Source organism: Emydura macquarii, unplaced genomic scaffold (assembly GCF_026122565.2).
Source record: "Emydura macquarii macquarii isolate MOO-44397 ecotype Brisbane River unplaced genomic scaffold, CSIRO-AGI_Emac_v2 contig_3287, whole genome shotgun sequence".
NCBI lineage: Eukaryota > Metazoa > Chordata > Testudines > Chelidae > Emydura > Emydura macquarii.
The window spans coordinates 891,310-909,013 of record NW_027133424.1 but is presented as its reverse complement, the minus strand read 5'-3'; the positions used below and the strand labels follow the sequence as shown (position 1 = coordinate 909,013).

The 17,704-nt window shown below is 49.3% G+C and overlaps 1 protein-coding gene across 1 annotated transcript in view; it reads right to left on the bottom strand.

The window, feature by feature from the left end:
- DDR2 (discoidin domain receptor tyrosine kinase 2) overlaps positions 1-17,704 on the bottom strand; it is an 80,299-nt gene that overhangs the window by 56,178 nt on the left and 6,417 nt on the right. Inside the window, exon 2 of the mRNA XM_067532512.1 lies at positions 8,822-8,932. Within this exon, the coding sequence (XP_067388613.1) occupies positions 8,822-8,900 (79 nt within the window). The 5' untranslated portion in view covers positions 8,901-8,932. The remainder of the gene's footprint in view (positions 1-8,821; positions 8,933-17,704) is intronic.

Below are 17,704 nucleotides of genomic sequence, written 5' to 3'. Positions count from 1 at the left end.
CAGATTTTTAAGAGTGAGGGTAATTACCTGTTGGAAGGAACAGCTGCCCAAGGGCTGTGGTGAACTCCCTATCACTCAAAGGTTTTTCCAAAAGCACCTAAGTGAGCTATCACTTGCAATCTTTGAGTGAAGACTGGCTCGCTTAAGATATGCTCTAGCTCCCCTAGCAACTTTTTGGGCTGGATACAGGAATCCCGCTGTGGTTGTCTGGGCCTGTGATCCTCTAGTCTGATCTCCACAGCACAGAGCTCCTTTATGGCTTTAAAATCTATACAACCTTTCACTTCTAGATTCTTGGTCTGAATCAAGCCAGGCCCATGACAAAAGCCACTCCCGTCAGATGGCCACTCAAAGGAACAGAAGGGGTGGTGTCTAATTCGCATGCCTAGCAGACCAGGCGTCCACAAGTACACCATTGCAGCTGGCACGACCAGGAGAGAAGGCAATGCTGAACTGGCCCTGAAATATCGGCTCTCCTTGCGACACTGTGTGTGTGAGTGAGAGACAGAACAAGCACCTGGGTGCTGCACCTGTTGAGGAAACACAAGAAAGGTGCTTTCTATCTCTGCGTCTCTGGCTCCAGCACCTTTCACTGGGGAGAAATCCACCCTGAAAAGGAAACGTGTTCCCTCTACTGTCACCGACTCTGGGTTTCTTTCCCACCTGCCCTTAAGACACATGCACGATAAAACCAGACCAAGCAAACAGAGCCTCCGGCCCCCCTCGCACCACAGCGTTTAATTCAAACCACCATACAGCGCTGCCACAGGTAGCACCGTCAGGCTTCCCACGCAGCAGCAGATGGGTTTTCTCTCACTTCCTTCCTGAATCCAGAGGCTGGTCCCTCCCTAGTCTGGGAGCCCAGGGCCCACGGCCCATGGCTGTGCTTGGCTCAGCTTCCCAAGAGCCACTGGTCATGCCTCGCTGCCAAGTGAGTGCCTGAAAGAGCTGCTTGTTCCCTGCTGTTTACTGTCTCACCACTGGCTCCAGCCCACTAACTTCATCCATAAATTGCCTCCAAGGAAACACACACATGCAGACCAAAGCCAGAGGCCAGGATTCAGTGAATGGGCCGAAGTTGTCCACAGACTCCTACTATTCTGCAGTCAACAGCCATCCTCAGCTGGGCCTTCAAGTTCCAGTATGCAATGCTCCACCAGGAGCCGACTGACCATTTCCAATCCCGCGGCCAGTGAGGAGTTGGGAAACTCTTGAGAGGCCCAGAAGCAGATGCACCGGTTTCCATTCTGATTTTAGCTAGTGCATTCACAGCAAAATGTTCTGGGCTTTGCAGAGAAGAGCCATGTGATGTGTACAGCTTATATGTGCCCTGCATTCAACAAGGAAACCACCCTGTGTTCTGCTTTAGCCTTGCCAACCCCAGGTATTCAAAACCATGAGTCAGAGCCCTCCAACAGTCATGAGACTTAAAAATATAAGAATGAATGTTGGGGTCTCCCTTTTTGCCTTCTGGTCTTTGGGCCTTTAGCCAATGCTCAGGCCATGATTTCCATGAGGGCTAGAAACTTAATTTTGCTCATGAAAACAGATTCTGACAAAATCCCCTGAGCCCAGGAGCTGGGGCATTAAAGGAGACCACCAAATATCACAAGACTTGTGACAAACAGTCTGAGCTGGCAGCACTGTGTATGCGCCCTGTGTCCAACTGGGGGACCCCAATGGTATCCTGCGGGGGGAGGAAGGTTTAGAAGAGGCTTATCTGGTAAACAAAGCCTGTTCTGCATGGCTCCGGTAGCAGAGGGCAGCTCTGTGCAGCAAGGACCTGGAGCTACGGGCACGCTCTAGCAGTGATTCTCAGACTTTCAAATAAAGACCATTCTGGGGTCACCTCTGCTCCCACTCTAACCCCACAGCCTCCCCAGGCAGCTGCAGCAGAATTAATTCAGTATTAAGGCAACATGAACCAGCGTGAGTGTGGTGCATGGGGGCACTCTGACCCCACTCAGGATCTGAAAGTCTTGAACTCTCCTCTCTGGTTCACAACTTTATCCTATGGACCCTCTCTCCCTTCCTTGCCTGGCCTGCCCCTGGCTCCAGCTCCCACTTGGGACGAAGTGAAGATGCTCCTAATAATTCCTCTGAGTGCTCTGTGTGCGCCTCAGTTTCCCCATATCTTACTCCTGTATTTCGGTGATGGGACCCAGGGGTGTGATCATCACAGAGGCCACTGGAGGGCAGATGGATGTTCTCCAACCCCAGGTATGCAGACCTGGCCAGGACCTCCTGCTCTGGCTCAGCCAGCTGCACAGGTTGTGGCAGGTGGAGACCAGGAGGGGTGGCCACCTTGACCAGGAAGGAGACAAATGACTGGGAAGGGGGAGGACAACTCGGGGGGTGTGAGGGGCTGGAAGGTTCCAGTCCCCCATGAGAGGTTGGGAGCCATAGGGCCTGAGAATGGGGCTCGGAGACTCCCCTGTGGTCACTGCTGTAACTCCTAATTAAGCTACTAACAAAGTCCTTCTACGCTGTAATCCTGAGAACGAATAAACCCTTCTGAGTGCCACACTGCCTGTGAATTGCTTCTGACTGCAGGGCAGGTGCATAGCCCCTTTGGGATGTTCAGGAGCTCCCCAGGGTCCCCTCCAGGAAGGACGCGTAGGGGGAGCTCAGGTGGAGGAGGGGCGATGAACTCTCCGAAGCCAGAGTCAGGAAGCAGCTGCACCGGTGTGTGGAGACCAAGGGGTGGACAGACTCCAATCACCAGAGTCCGGACTGTCTGCATCCCGAGTGGTTCCAGAGCCCTGTCCTGGGGGCCTCTGTCCACCACTGCACTGTATCATAGAATCATGGAGTTGGAAGGGACCTCAGAAGGTCATCTAGTTCAACCCCCTGCTCAAAGCAGGACTAACCTCAGCTAAATCATCCCAGCCAGGGCTTTGTCAAGCTGCAGCTTAAAAACCTCTAAAGATGGAGATTCCACCACCTCCCTAGGTAACCCATTCCAGTGCTTCACCGCCCTCCTAGTGAAAAACTTTTTCCTAATGTCCAACCTAGACCTCCCCCACTGCAACTTGAGACCTTTGCTCCTTGTTCTGTCATCAGCCTAACTCCATCCGCCCTGGAGCCCCCTTTCAGGTAGTTAAAGGCTGCTATCAAATCCCCCCTCATTCTTCTCTTCTGTAGGCTAAACAAGCCTACTTCCCTCAGCCTCTCCTCATAAGTCTTGTGCTCCAGTCCCCTAATCATTTTTGTTGCCCTCTGCTGGACTCTAACTTCTCCACATCCTTTTTTGTAGTGTGGGGCCCAAAACTGGACACAATACTCCAAATGCAGCCTCACCAATGCCGAATAGAGGGGAATAATCACTTCCCTCAATCTGCTGGCAATGCTCCTATTAATGCAGCCCAATATGCTGTTAGCCTTCTTGGCAACCAGGGCACACTGCTGACTCATATCCAGCTTCTTATCCACTGTCACCCCCAGGTTCTTTTCTGCAGAACTGCTGCCTAGCTCATCGGTCCCCAGTCTGTAGCTGTGTATGGGATTCTTCCATCCTAAGTGTAGGACTCTGCACTTGTCCTTGTTGAACCGCATCAGATTTCTTTTGGCCCAATCCTCCAGTTTGTTTAGGTCCTTCTGTATCCTATCCCTACCTTCCAGGGTATCTACCACTCCCCCTTAGTGGATGACTTAGTGTCATCTGCAAACTTGCTGAGGGTGCAATCTACCCCATCCTCCAGATCATTAATAAAGATGCTGAACAAAACCAGACCCAGAACTGACCCCTGGGGCACTCCGCTTGTGACCGGCTGCCAGCTAGGAATGGAGCCATTGATCACTACTCGTTGAGCCCTATGCTCTAGCCAGTTCTCCATCCATTTTATAGTCCATTCATCCAACCCATACTTCTTTAACTTGCTGATAAGAATACTGTGAGAGACAGTATAAAAAGCTTTGCTAAAGTCAAGGTATATCACGTCCAGCTCTTTCCACACATCCACAGAGCCAGTCACCTCTTCATAGAAAGGAATCAGGTTGGTCAGGCATGACTTTCCCTTGGTGAATCCGTGTTAACTGTTCCTGATCACCTTCCTCTCTTCCAAGTAACTTAAAATGGATTCCTTTAGTTCCTGTAGTTCTGCTCTTCGGGGTGTTTGCCCTTCCTCTTGGTTTGGTGGCACTGGCGCATTTGATCCTGGCTGAATGGAGGCGAAGCAGCCACACAGGCTGTGAAGAGAAGTTTGCCTTTCAGTTCAGATGATGAAAAAATGCCCATGGGAACCCTGCAAGGCCCCTGGGCTGGTCTACATGCACCAGGAGGCGGAACTGCCTATTGGCTTCCCACCCCAGCCGTGAGCATGTGTCAGCAGCTGCCTGTGAGCTGGGCTGGAGACCCACTGATGTGGGGGAGCTGGAAATGCAGAGAAAGACAGACAAGGAAAGCTAGTAAACTGGCCTCCGAGGGCTGGATATCAGCCTGTTATAGGCACATAGGAAGGCTTTGCAGCACTCTCCGTCACTGCTGTATCTGAGAAAGAGTTGGCCATGTCAAATCAACAGAAAGAGCGGAGTCCGCGACAGACCCCCTGGCATCTTGTGTCTCCGCTCCCTTTCCAGGGTAGAGCCCTCACTGCCACACCCTGGGGTGCTGGACACAGCCATCACCTTGGTCCGGAACATCTCCACCCAACAGCTAGCGGGCAGGCACCTGTAGCCTCCTGAGCTGGGAGTCGCTGTGCTCCCACGAGTAGCCAGGAGGCTGCTCTCTGGAGCCAGCTCAGCTCCCTGCTTTCCTGCCTTCCCCTATTCCTCATGGCTCTGAGTGGGCTGGGAGAGGGCTTGGGACTGAGCCCTGGCCCCCTGCTCAGGGGCAGAAGTTCTAGCTTCTCTTCCGTCTGCCATGAAGGAGGTTCAGCTGGGTGGGGGGGAACCAGGGGGAACATGGCCTTGGGGAGGGAGCTGAGAGAGGCTTGGGCGGGAGAAGGAGTGGATGCAGCATGGCCTTACTTTCCCGTGTTGACACTTACAATAAACCTTCAAATATTTCTTGGCCTGCCTGGGAGCCAAACTCCCATGCTGTTCTGCAGTGAAGGCAAAGCTGTCTAACGAAGACAGGAACTGCTCTGTGCAGTAACCCCTAACCCACTTTAAAAACGTTATGTTTTTACCAAGTACTAACTGCAAGATGTCTAGTGGATAAAATTATGCCCAAAAGACTACGAACCCTGACTAACCAGCAGGTGTTGACAGTTGGAAAGTTGCAGTGGAACAGGGAACCCTGAAATAGCCTAAAATAAGGAGACATGCTCCCAAAAGAGGAATGAGATGAGGATCAGAATGATGCAAAATAAAGGTAACAAGGGTATAATTGCCCCTAAATCTCAGGGGATGCAAGACTGGATGCATGCTGTCAGAAAGTACAGAGAAGGTCTTCCACAGCTGTTGGTAATTTTATCCCTCTCTGTCTTTACTAACTGTTGGATTAATAAATCCAGTCAAAGATGATTTATCCGAGGTCTGTGGTTATTAAACTAATCTGAATTGGACAGAACTCCTCTCACTAAACATAACTGCAGTTAAATTTCCTAGCTGTATTGATGCATTATTAATAATCAACACCTGCATGGTTGAGGCAGGGCCAGTCATTGGCCCATAATCACTGCCTCTGTGTGCAGAAGGGACGGTCTGACCGGCACAGTACTGTGCAGGAAATGAGTGAGCCTGGCCCCCTAGACAAGAGCCTATCCCAGAAACTGCTGGAGGAAAAAAAACACACATTTTATCCCATTAGTTGAGAAATAATCTGTGATCGTGTAGCTGACACTGTGCCCCCATGGGACTGTGGTTAATGGACCAGAGTGGGCCGTGACCCACACCACAACAGAGGCACCGTGTGACCTCGGGCAAGCCATGTTTTAGTGTCTCCATGCCTTGGTTTTCCCCATCTGTAAAGCAAAGTTGCTGCTTTCCCACTTCGCAGGGAGATTATAAGAGCACCATCGTACACACTGCGTTTCCCTGCTCTCGCTCACACGAGCCATTAGCTAAAGGGGCCTTTTCACATACCACCTTGCGCCCATAGTTTCCTCTGCAGCCTGATCAGAGTTTTGTGGTGTGGGGGCAACTCCCCAGGTTTTGTGCCCTCCCCCCAGCAGCTCTGCCAGCCCCTGCAGGGCAGAGGGCGGGAGCAGGACTGGAAGCTGCATGCAGAATCCGTGACCAATGAGCCACGTTTCCCTCTTTTAATCTGTTTCTAACCTTGAGGTCCAGGCTAGCCACCACCAGTGCACTAAGCAAAGGTGACGTCGTCCAGGTCTGCAGCCATGTGACCTCTTCTCCGTAGTCCCTCACCCATCCCAGCAAAGCCCAGGCACATCTTGGTCATGAGCTAAAGCCCCTAATTCACTTACATTTTGCTGGTTTAAAAATTTGAATCAGATGATCTTTGCCCCTACGCTGCGCTGTCCCAGCAACGGACCATGAATTGGCAGAGCTCCAGCCCACACCAGCAGGACAAGACACAGGGGCTGGCTTTCCTCTCCCACGGGTTTTGCACCAGTGAAATCCGGGGAACTTCAAAGGAAATGGGAGTCACCTTGCTATGCTGTGTTTCTATACTGTGAGGCGCTGCAATCCAAACAGTCCCAACACAAACACTGCAGCACTTGCAACGCACCACTGAAATACAAGCACCTCTGGGGGGGGAGGGAGCAGCTGGTTAATAGCACGCAGCACGGCCATGAGGGACCACTTTCGAAAGGAAGTGAAAGATAGACTGCAAGGCCAGAAAGGCCCAGTGTGATCAACTCGTCTGACCTCCTGTGTGGCACAGGCCAGAGAAATTCCTCAAAATAACTGTGCATGCAGATCTTTTTATAAAAGCATCCCATCTCTGTTTAAAAACGTTCAGTGACAGAATCCATAGCCACCTTATTTCCAGCCTGAATTTATCTACCTTCAGCTTCCAGTCGTTGGCTCAAGTTTTACCTTCCTCTGCTAGACAGAGTCCACAATGAAGCATTTGCTCCCTACAGAGGCAATTTTGCAAGGCATGATTAATTATCGTGTCCTGGCCTAAATGCCAGTGGTAATCTCTACAGTATCTTTTTGATGGCCAGAAGGGACTCCAGATAGTCAGTGTCATGCCTCATCCAAAAGACAGCAGCACAGCTGGTCCCTACAGCCATGTCCAGCAAAGCCAGGAAGTGGCACAGCAGCCGCCACCGAATCACCAGAACCATTTCCAATAGCACCAAAGTTTTCCTTGGAGGTTTTCCCAACAAAATACTGACCACACCTGGACCAGTCTCACTCGTGATAAAGAGCAGATCATAGCCCCAATGGGTACAGCTGCAGATGACACTGGAAGCCTGTGCATAATCCACAGGGAAACCAAGCAAATTCTTCTCTACTGATGGGCCTGGCCCTTGAACTGACCCTGATAGGTACCAGTTCCTCTACCACGGCCAAAGGGGCTAGGCTCTGCTTTCATGAATGCATCGCAGAAGAGAGGCTGAGCATGTGCAGAAATCACTTTTTCCATGTTCTTTTCTGGCCTGTCTCATTTTTTTAAAAAGGCTTCAAAAGACCCTGGCTCTGCATAGGGGCCAGGCATCTGTCAGAGCTTTTATAAAGCAAGTCTTAGTTTGCTGCAGCTAGGAATGGCCAAAAAAAGCACCATGCACCAGGAGAAAAAAAATACCCAGTTCACTTTTCCTTGCTCTCATCAAACTCAAAATAAAACTGGACCAACTGGGAACAAAACTGATAAAGGCTCCCCTCAAAGGCCCGGTCTCCTCATGCAGTCACAGATAATCACATGTCAAATATGCTCAATGAGCTCAGCCTTCTCCCCATGTGTGCACAGATCAAATACCCAACAGGAACAAGTGTCCAGGACTCAGGCTGCGCATTGACAGAGCTGTGGGAGGGCCCAGAGGAGGGGGCGGCAGGTCCGGGTGGATGTGCATGGGCAGAAAAGCACAGAATTAGAAGAGCAGGCCCTGTGCAGGCTAGAGCCAAGGTACCCTTACAGAGCAGTCTTGGAATAGCTGTGGATCACAGGGAAGGTGCATGAGGCAGTGGAGTCTAGTGGGTAGAGCAAGGCCTTGGGACTTAGGAAACCTGGGTTCTAGTCTCAGTCCCAGCTCTGCCACTGCCCCGCTCCGTGCCTCAGTTTCCCCATCTGTAAAGTGGAGCTATTGAATTATACTGACCTCCTTTGTAAAGCACTTTGAGAGCTACTGATGAAAAGAGTTTGGTGTAATTATCATCAGAGTGGATTGCAAGTCAGGACTAAGGTGCATGGGGTCCTGTCCAGACTTCTCTGATTGGCCATTGGGGTCAGCCCCTCCCTTTCGGGACCACTAAGTGCTCCTTCCGGCTCCAGAGAGAAAACCCTAGAAAGCTACTTGCCAAGTCTCCTGTGGGAAGAGTGGCTGAAATCCTGACTTCACCGGAGCCCATGGGGGCTTTATCACTAGCAGCGGGACCATGTATGGTTACAAGGTTTTCTGGGAAGAACAAGCCATGGGCCTGGTCGGGCCCGGAGCACAGGGCTGCGGCAATGGGCAGCAGTGGTATTGTGAGATTAAAGGCTTTTACCAGGCTCTGCCAAAGCCTCTGAAAGCCAGCACACAGCCCATCCCCCTCCAGGGTCCTGGGCAGGTGTCGATGCAGAGTTTCATCCATCTGTGTTTGCAAAGTCTCTGGGCTTCTGGAAACAGGGTGACCCGTCTATTCTGGAGGAAGAAGATTAATGAGCCATGGCCTCTAGCTGGCAGGAGCCCAATCTATTAAAATAACCTCTGGGGCAGCTGCTTCGCTGGGATTGCAACAGCCTGGCCTTCCTCTTGCTTACCTGGATTGACCTGAGCTCTGGCAGCATTTGGGATGTGGAGCAGCAGCAGCAGGAGGGGCACTCTGGGAAGGGAGATCATCGCGGCAGGTTACTTTGGCCCCAAAGCAGCAGCTGAAAGGAAAACCAAAGAAAGAGGTAGAATGAACGAGCAGGACAGTGGCATATGAAGTGATTGAGCCAAGACACCGGGGTTCTGATCCATGTCTGGTACTCATCCACCATTTCTCCCCCACCACCAGCCGTCTCCTTGCTCACATCTACTGCCAGCTCCCAGTTTGCTATTCCCCTCTCTTGATTCCTGCTTCCAGGGGGGGTTGCCTCCCCCTGGGTACCTCCCATAAGGCAGCAGGAGGGAAATCAACATTTTTCTAGCTGTACATTGAGTTTCTAGAGTCTGCTCCCCCCTAGCTTCACCCCCGGCGTGAGCCAAAGGGCAGCTCTTATGCACATGATCAGCCTGGCTGCCTCTGTCCTTTCCCGTGTTGGCCTTTGCAGCAGCTACAAGTTCTGCCCTAGGACAGCCCGCCTGAAAACTTATGAGATGCTCCTGCCAAGGCCCCAGGCCTCAATGAACACGGAAACATGCGCAGCTGGAAACCCATCTGGCTCAGCTGGGTATTAGCATGGTTAAAAAAAGACGCTACATTAATAAGAATGTGTTCCTCCCTTATGAAATGCTTGTAGGATGCTGCATGTATTGATCTCACTTACACCATCTCTAGCCCAGGAGATACAGTCCTACTGAGTGTTTGCACTGGAAACCACTGTAGAAAAGCATCATTAATGAGCGTGTGCAGGACCAGCACTTTAAAAGGAGGCCCATTGAAATCAAACGAGCCCCTGTCAAACATCAAAGGACAAAGAGATTTTGTTGATTCCCCCCTTCCCCATACACACACACCCATGAAGAAGAGACCAGTGCAGATGCTTGTTCCATCAGTTTGAACTCAGGGGAAAGGGAATAAAATTCCCTGACCAGAAGGCACTGTATCACTGGGCTGCTTGGAATAGAATCAGGCAATATTTCTAAGCATAAGCAAGGGATCCCCAAGCTGCTTGGTATGGGCTAGCCCTAAAGGACATACAGAGCTTGCACATTACAGCAGCTTCTATTACCTTTTGAAACCTAAAAGTGGAACTCGTTTGTGTGTGTATGTTTACCTGCTTTAACCTGATAAATAACTCATTTCTTTTTCCTAGTTCATAAATCTTTAGTTAGTTTATTACAGGATTGGCTACAAGCTCTGTGTTTGGGGTGAGATCTAAGATACAATTGACCTGGGATAAGTGACGGGTCCTTCGGGACTGGGAGTAACCTGAATATTGTTGTGATTTTTGGTGTAAAGGACCCTCTATCACACAGGCACGTTTCCCTGGATGGCAAGATAGATCGGAGTGCCCAAAGGGGACTGTCTGTGACTCCATGGTAAGGCTACTTAAGGAGTTCACACTTGTTGTTGGTTGGTGAACTTTAATCATAGAACACACAATCAGTTCAGGGTCTGTGCCCCGTTCCTTGGACAGTCTGCCCCGAGGTTGGCAATCACACTCAGGAACTACTCTAGATATCTTGACAACCTGGATTAACCTTTAAACAACCATTAGCCCCTGGAATCCCACCAAGCCAAGATAAACACAGAAATAATGGATTAAGAATGGATCCAAGTAGCATAACTAAGGCCCAGACCCAGCCTCACACCCACGATCTGGAAAAGGTCCAGCCCAGCATGGGGAGATTAATCCACACATAGAGCAAAGAAGAAGCCTATTTTTCATCACTCCCCCACACCGTGTCTGTGCTGAACACAAGCGATGGAAGAGGGATCTAGTGGTTACAGCCCTGAGATCAGAACATTCCTTCTGGAGGCGGCCTCCCAGGAGGCAGGAATGCCTGATCTGCAGCATCTGGGGAATGAACTAGGAGATTCCCACATCATTTCTCAATAGCTTGTGTCCATGACATGGCAACTGAACTGGGCGGAAATTGGATTTTCTGAACAAATCTGCAAATTTAAATTTTTTCCTATACCAAAACAGAATAAAAAAAAAAAAACCATCCTGTGAAACAGTCCAGAAAAATTCTAATTTGGATTAAGTGAAACATTTTGTTCTGATTTTGACTTTTAAATATTTGATATTTTATAAAATAAAAAATGGAAACAAAAAAGTGGTTTTGATTTTTTTTCTCCATTTCTAAACAATCCATTCCAAAAAGGATTTTTCTTTCCAAGTTTTGTTGCAATCGTCACATTTCCACTAAACATTTTGCTCTCATGAATCAGCATTTTCTGATGGAAAAACATTTCATCAGAACATTTCCGACCAACTCTAATGGAGACGGCCCTAATGAAACATTCCCTGACAGATGAAGAATAGAATCCGAGAAATACAAGGCTGGAAGGGACCTCAAGAGGTCATTTAATACATCCTCCCCATGCAGAGGATATTTAGACTATCCCAACCAGATATTTGTCTAGTGTGTTCTTAAAGACATCCAGAGATGGGGATTCGAGAACCTCCCTTGGTAATTTGTTCCAGTGCCTGTATGTTTCTTAATATGCGATCACATCCAACTAGGGATGGATGACAAAGCAGGAAATCAGTGATCAGCGAAGGAGAATACAAAGGAATGACTGAAAGCACATGAGATCCCTGGTTGCTCTCTGCCCAGGGTAGGCAAGGCTATCTGAATTAAACTGCACAGATTATTTCTCAAGTGGCTTTGGAAGGGAGATGTTGCACAACAAAGCAAGTGCCAAGGCAGCAACACATTTGCAAGATGCATTTTGCTCACCCTGGGACTCTGAAATTGACAACAAGTGATCCTGGCTCACAGTTCACAAGAGTTCTCTATAGCAGATCAGGTCAGTCCCACCATGGCAAGCCCTATCTGGGCACAGTCAGTTGGGTAAGTACCCATAGCAGAGAACCAGATGAAGACAGCCCTGGGAAACTGAGGGGTGAATACCCAGCTTTGTTCAGCTACCACAGCACACTGCATGGTGCTATACTAGGGTCACTGGGTCAAGACATATGGTGAGAAGGACAAAAATCTTCTGTGGCTGGGGCCTGGAACAAACTTGCCTCTTCTGCACATTAGACAGTGGGGAATGCGAAACACAGGCACTCCAGTGAGTACATTAGTTGTCATTGGTTCCAGAAGCTTGTTAGAAGCTAACGACAGAATAGACAGAAAATGCAAGTCCGTGTCAGGAGAACAGAACAAAGGAAACATTGCCCCAAGAATGACAGATTCCCCAGCTGGAAGAGGAAGAGATCATCAGATTCCAACGAGAATCACAGAAGATTAGAGTTGAAAGGGACCTCAGAAGGTCATCTAGTCCAACCCGCTGCTCAAAACAGGACTAACCTCAGCTAAATCATCCCAGCCAAGGCTTTGTCAAGCCACAGTTTAAAAACCTCTAAAGATGGAAATTCCACCACCTCCTTAGGTAACCCGTTCCAGTGCTTCACCACCCACCCAGTGAAAAACTTTTTCCTAATGTCCAACCTAGACCTCCCCCACTGCAACTTGAGACCATTGCTCCTTGTTCCGTCATCTGCCACCACTGAGAACAGCCTAGCTCCATCCTCCTGGACCCCCTTTCAGATAGTTAAAGGCTGCTATCAAATCACCTCTCATTCTTCTCTTCTGTAGACTAAACAAGCCTACTTCCCTCAGCCTCTCCTCATAAGTCTTGTGCTCCAGCCCCCGAATCATTTTTGTTGCCGTCCACTGGACTTTCTCCAACTTGTCCACATCCTTTTTGTAGTGGGGGGCCCAAAACTGGACAATACTCCAAATGCGGCCTCACCAATGCCGAATAGAGGGGAATAATCACTTCCCTCCATCTGCTGGCAATGCTCCTACTAATGCAGCCCAATATGCCATTAGCCTTCTCAGCAACCAGGGCACACTGCTGACTCATATCCAGCTTCTTATCCACTGTTACCCCCATGTCCTTTTCTGCAGAACTGCTGCCTAGCCCATCGGTCCCCAGTCTGTAGCTGCGCATGGGATTCTTCCGTCCTAAGTGCAGGACTCTGCACTTGTCCTTGCTGAACCTCATCAGATTTCTTTTGGCCCAATCCTCCATTTCTCTAGGTCACTCTGTATCCTATCCCTACCTTCCAGGGTATTTACCACTCCCTCCAGCTTAGTGTCATCTGCAAACTTGCTGAGGGTGCAATTTACCCCATCCTCCAGATCATTAATGAAGATGTTGAACAAAACTGGCCACAGGACCAACCCTTGGGTCACTCTGCTTGTTAACGGCTGCCAGCTAGACATCAAGCCATTGATCGCTACCCGTTGAACCCAATGATCTAGCCAGAAAGTGACTGGAGCACAGCCAACATGTCTCCAGGTTAAACAGTTGCACTGCTGGAGGCCCAGTACAATTTGAGTTGCTTGACCACTGTCCTACAGGCTTAGCATAGCTTCAGTTGCTTGCTTGGCTATTCTGACCCCTGTAGCATGACATCTTCCAGTTGGCAGAGACTGAATAACCTTATAGAGGTTTCAGTTTCTGCATAGCATGGCACATAAGAAGACAAAATACAGACACTGTATGCTTGCAGCTGTGCATAGATAACAGTGATGGGAACAACAAGTTATCCTTGAATGTCTGGGGGTACACTGTTTTGTTGTCAAGGGGCATACTTTTACTCCGCCCCTCCTATCACCAGATGTTGTTTTGACAACCCCAATTTTGGTGAGAATGGAATGTAGTTAAGGTTGGAAATCCAATGTAGGTAATTAGCATATATGATAATGAGAGAGATAATTAGGTGAAGGTTGTTTATGGAATGGTATAAGTAGTAACCACTTAGACAAAAGGGGGTGCTCCATCAACACCTGACTCTGAGGGAGGTGCTGCCAGTTGGACCAGAGAATCCACTGACTCCCTGGCGGGGCCCCTGAAGAAAGCCATTCCTGTATACAGCCTTCTGAGTGACTGCTTAACTCTCCAGGCTTAGTGAGTATGATATATTGTAGTTAATTTTAGGCTTTGTATCTAACTAGTATATTTATAGAAAACCTTGCACACTAAACCTTACTGATCTGCAAATCGGGCATACCATGTCTTACTGGTATCCACACTGATCACAAAGTGTCCAGAATCAATACCACCACCTGCAGCCAGGTGAAAAAGAAATACCATCCTCAAAGACACAACAGCTACACCACCTGCAGCTAGGAAAAATGCCAGAACACCCATTTTTAACACCTTATTATAAACTTCTCAGAATTTCAATTCAGCAACCAACAAGTACACCAAACAATCCATAACAAGACAAAGATTATGGTCACATTTTAGTTCTCCTAAAACTTACTCAAACATGACGTTTTTACGATTCTATCCCATCAAAGTGAAAGTTCTGGATGTCACCTTCACTATGGTGGCAGCTAATACAGCACCAGAATATGCATGGTAGGATACCTGCTCCATCCACATCAAAGTTCAACCATTATACCGCACAATACAGACGGTAACAGCCACACCAGGGTGTAACAGCTATACAATTGGCAGAAAGGTGTTAGAGCTGTATCTGATGCCCCGAGGTGTAACAGCTACACCAACTGCCTGAAGGTGTGACATCTACACTGTGCACACAAGGCATAGCAGCTACACCATCCTCACCCAGCTGTAACAGTTGTCACCTCCATACCAGGCATGGAATAGCTTCTTGGGCTACATACACATTGATGGCAGCAAATTTGCCACCGTCAGATCGATTTTTCCAGACCGACCGAGCAGCAGTGAAGACGCTCAAATCAATCTGGAAGTTGATCTATTAAAACCAACTCCAAAAGAGGCATAGCGCTGTGTTGACGGGAACACGTTTCCCGTCAGCGCACCACAGAGGAGACAGCGCGCAAAAGGGAAGTAACGTAGCTTGTGTAACTCCCGTCGACTGCCACCACATTTTGCTGGCAGCATAGACCTGCCTTGGTGTCAGCGACTGTATTTACAATAAGGAGTAACCGCCACTCCACGCACAACAAAGACTAATGGCTGCACCATCAGTATTAGTGTGTCAGAACTACACCATCCACACTGAGGTTTAAAAGCTTCACTAACCAAGCTACCTACAGACAGATTTAGCGTGTCCTCCATCCACACCAGGGTATAGGAGGCACACCCTCCATGTGGAGGTATAACATCTGCACCAAGCTACCAGTTGCATTGTCTTGTTGAAGTAAACTGCTTAGGCCTTAAACTTTGGTCAAGGAAAGTATGTCTTATGGGTAAAGGGAGGGGGTAAAACAGAGAGTGAGACAGTGCAGAAGAAAAGAATGTAAACAGTGCTGGAAAATATCAACTGTCTTAGCTGAAAATGCTTGTACTGCAGTTTGCCTATGTCTGTAACCTTGACTAATGACAAGAAGAATGAATGCTGTGATTCTAGCACTGTTATAAATATATGTTAAAATCTGCCTGAAGGTGGAGACCCTTTACTGACCAGAAACAACTCTGTCAGTGGCTCTCCCCTTGCATATGCTTGTGCTTTTATAATAATAAAAAAGTCTCAGATCTCTGATGAGCCTCAACTAAAACGCAGAGTGAAGCTTTGTTTCTTCCACAGTCTGCACCATACTGTAACATTTACCCCATCCATGCAAGGTGGAGCCGCCACACCACTCAAGGTGTGACAGCCATACAGCTCCACCAACAAGAAGGCGTGACACCGATACCCTCCTTAGCCCCATGTAAACCTATGCCATACAGTGCGAGCGGAACTGCACCAAGATGGGCTAGCTGCACTAACCACACCAACGTGAACCCATTCATACCTCCTGCACCAGACAGTAACAGCGGTATCACATGTGCCCAGGTGTAACAGCTACCCCCATCCACACCCCGGTGTTAAAGCTACCCCATGTGCACTACAGTGTGACAGTCATGCCAACAGCATGCAGATGTAATGGCCGCACCGTCCACAGCCTGGTGTATCAGCGACAATCCATGCCAACAGGGAAGAGCTACACAAACCTTACCCACCTATCACAGCAAGACCACCTGCTCCAAGGTGTAGCAACTACACTGACTACTGCAGGATACCATGTCTAGACCAGTCAGCGGATGGTGATCTCTGTCACGTGGAGAGGGTGACACTGGGACTCCTGTGTGTCAGACCCTTAATGCAGGCAACACCTCTGGCTTCCCTGCAGTTCATCTCACCGCACTGCCAGGGCAGGCGCAGGCTGGCATGAAGGAACGCGAGCATGCCAAGAGGCGAAATCCAACCCCCTCAGGCCAGCCCATCTTCGCCCACGAGGGAGGCCTGTGGGGGGGATCAGGCTGGTGAATTCCCTCTCTTTCAGCAGTGACCTGTCCCTTCTCGCCAGCCCACCACAGCCCTGAGCGACTGTCGGTGGGCTGGAGCCCCACACCAGGCGGGAGGGGTTTGGGAGATGAAAACACTCAGCCCAGCTCCCGTAGGCCGGAGATGGGACTGTCCTGCCCTGGGCTCACAGTCACAGCCCAGGGCACAGTGCTACAGCACTAGCTTTAGCCCAGGGAGGCGGCCGAGACAGATACCCTGGGGGTAGCGCCAGGGTCGCCATGAAGCTCACAGGAGCCCGCTTCTGCCCTGGAGCCACTGAGCACACGTGGGAAGCCCTGCAAGGCCCTGTTTGCAGCCCTGCCCCGACAACCAACTCAGCCCTCAGCTTGTGCTTCTCCAGCACCTCCTGCCCGCGGGGCTAAACACACCGTGCGACCACCAACGCATGAAGCTTCAGGGCACCTGGTGGGGCAGAGCAGCAGGCTGCTTCTCTGATGGAGGGGAAGACGAGGCACTTAGAGGTAACGGACTGACTCGCTCCCGGGGAGTCTGGGGCAGCGTGAGGATCAGCACCCCAGCTCCATCTCAGCCACAAGAACATGCTTCCGCCCTGCACACACACACAGTTCTGCACCAATGACCAAGGAAAATGCAGTCCAGCCCCCCATACAGACCAGCATGTGACACCATCTCAGTGCTGTGAACCAGTGGTTCTCAGCTGGGGTATGCTCATCCTTGGGGGTACGCAGAGGTCTGCCAGGGTACGTCAATTCCTCTAGATCTTTGCCTAGTTTTACAACAGGCTACATAAAAAGCAGGAGCGAAGTCAGTACAAACAACATTTTCATACAGACAATGACTTGTTTATACTGGTCTATATACTATACGCTGAAATGTACACACACACACACACACACACACACACACACACACACACACACACACACACACACACACACACACACACACACACACACACACACACACACACACACACACACACACACACACACACACACACACACACACACACACACACACACACACACACACACACACGACAAAAACCACCACTTCACTCACCCTCCTACCACCTCCTCACCCAAATGAGAGGATTGGAGGGTCATGGCCAGAGCAAGAGATGGAGTGTGTTCCCAGCTCTACTGCTGATGGGCTGGATTGCTTTGGGCAAGTCAGCAAAAATTATTCTCTTAAATCTTTACCATGCAAGTTTCAGAAACAAACAAAACAATCATTTCAACAGTATATAGTCAACAGCTCTCTCTCTTTTATGTGTTGTTACCCTATTACAGAGTGAGCATCCTTACAGCACCTATGAACTGTTGTTTCTAGTGATTTTATTAAACTGAGTGAAATCTCTGTACATAGCAAACCAGGCATGTCTATCTAATGTTAATATTCCAAGATGTTGGACAGGTGTGGTGGGTTTTTTCCCAAATGACTCTGCTTTGAATACTGAATAAAAGGTAACCAAATAGCTAAGTATCTATGTGTCCTCTGTCGATTTTGTTGGGTATGTAATTAGTGTTAATTTTTCCATTACCACAACCTCCCGTGTTTTTGAACCAT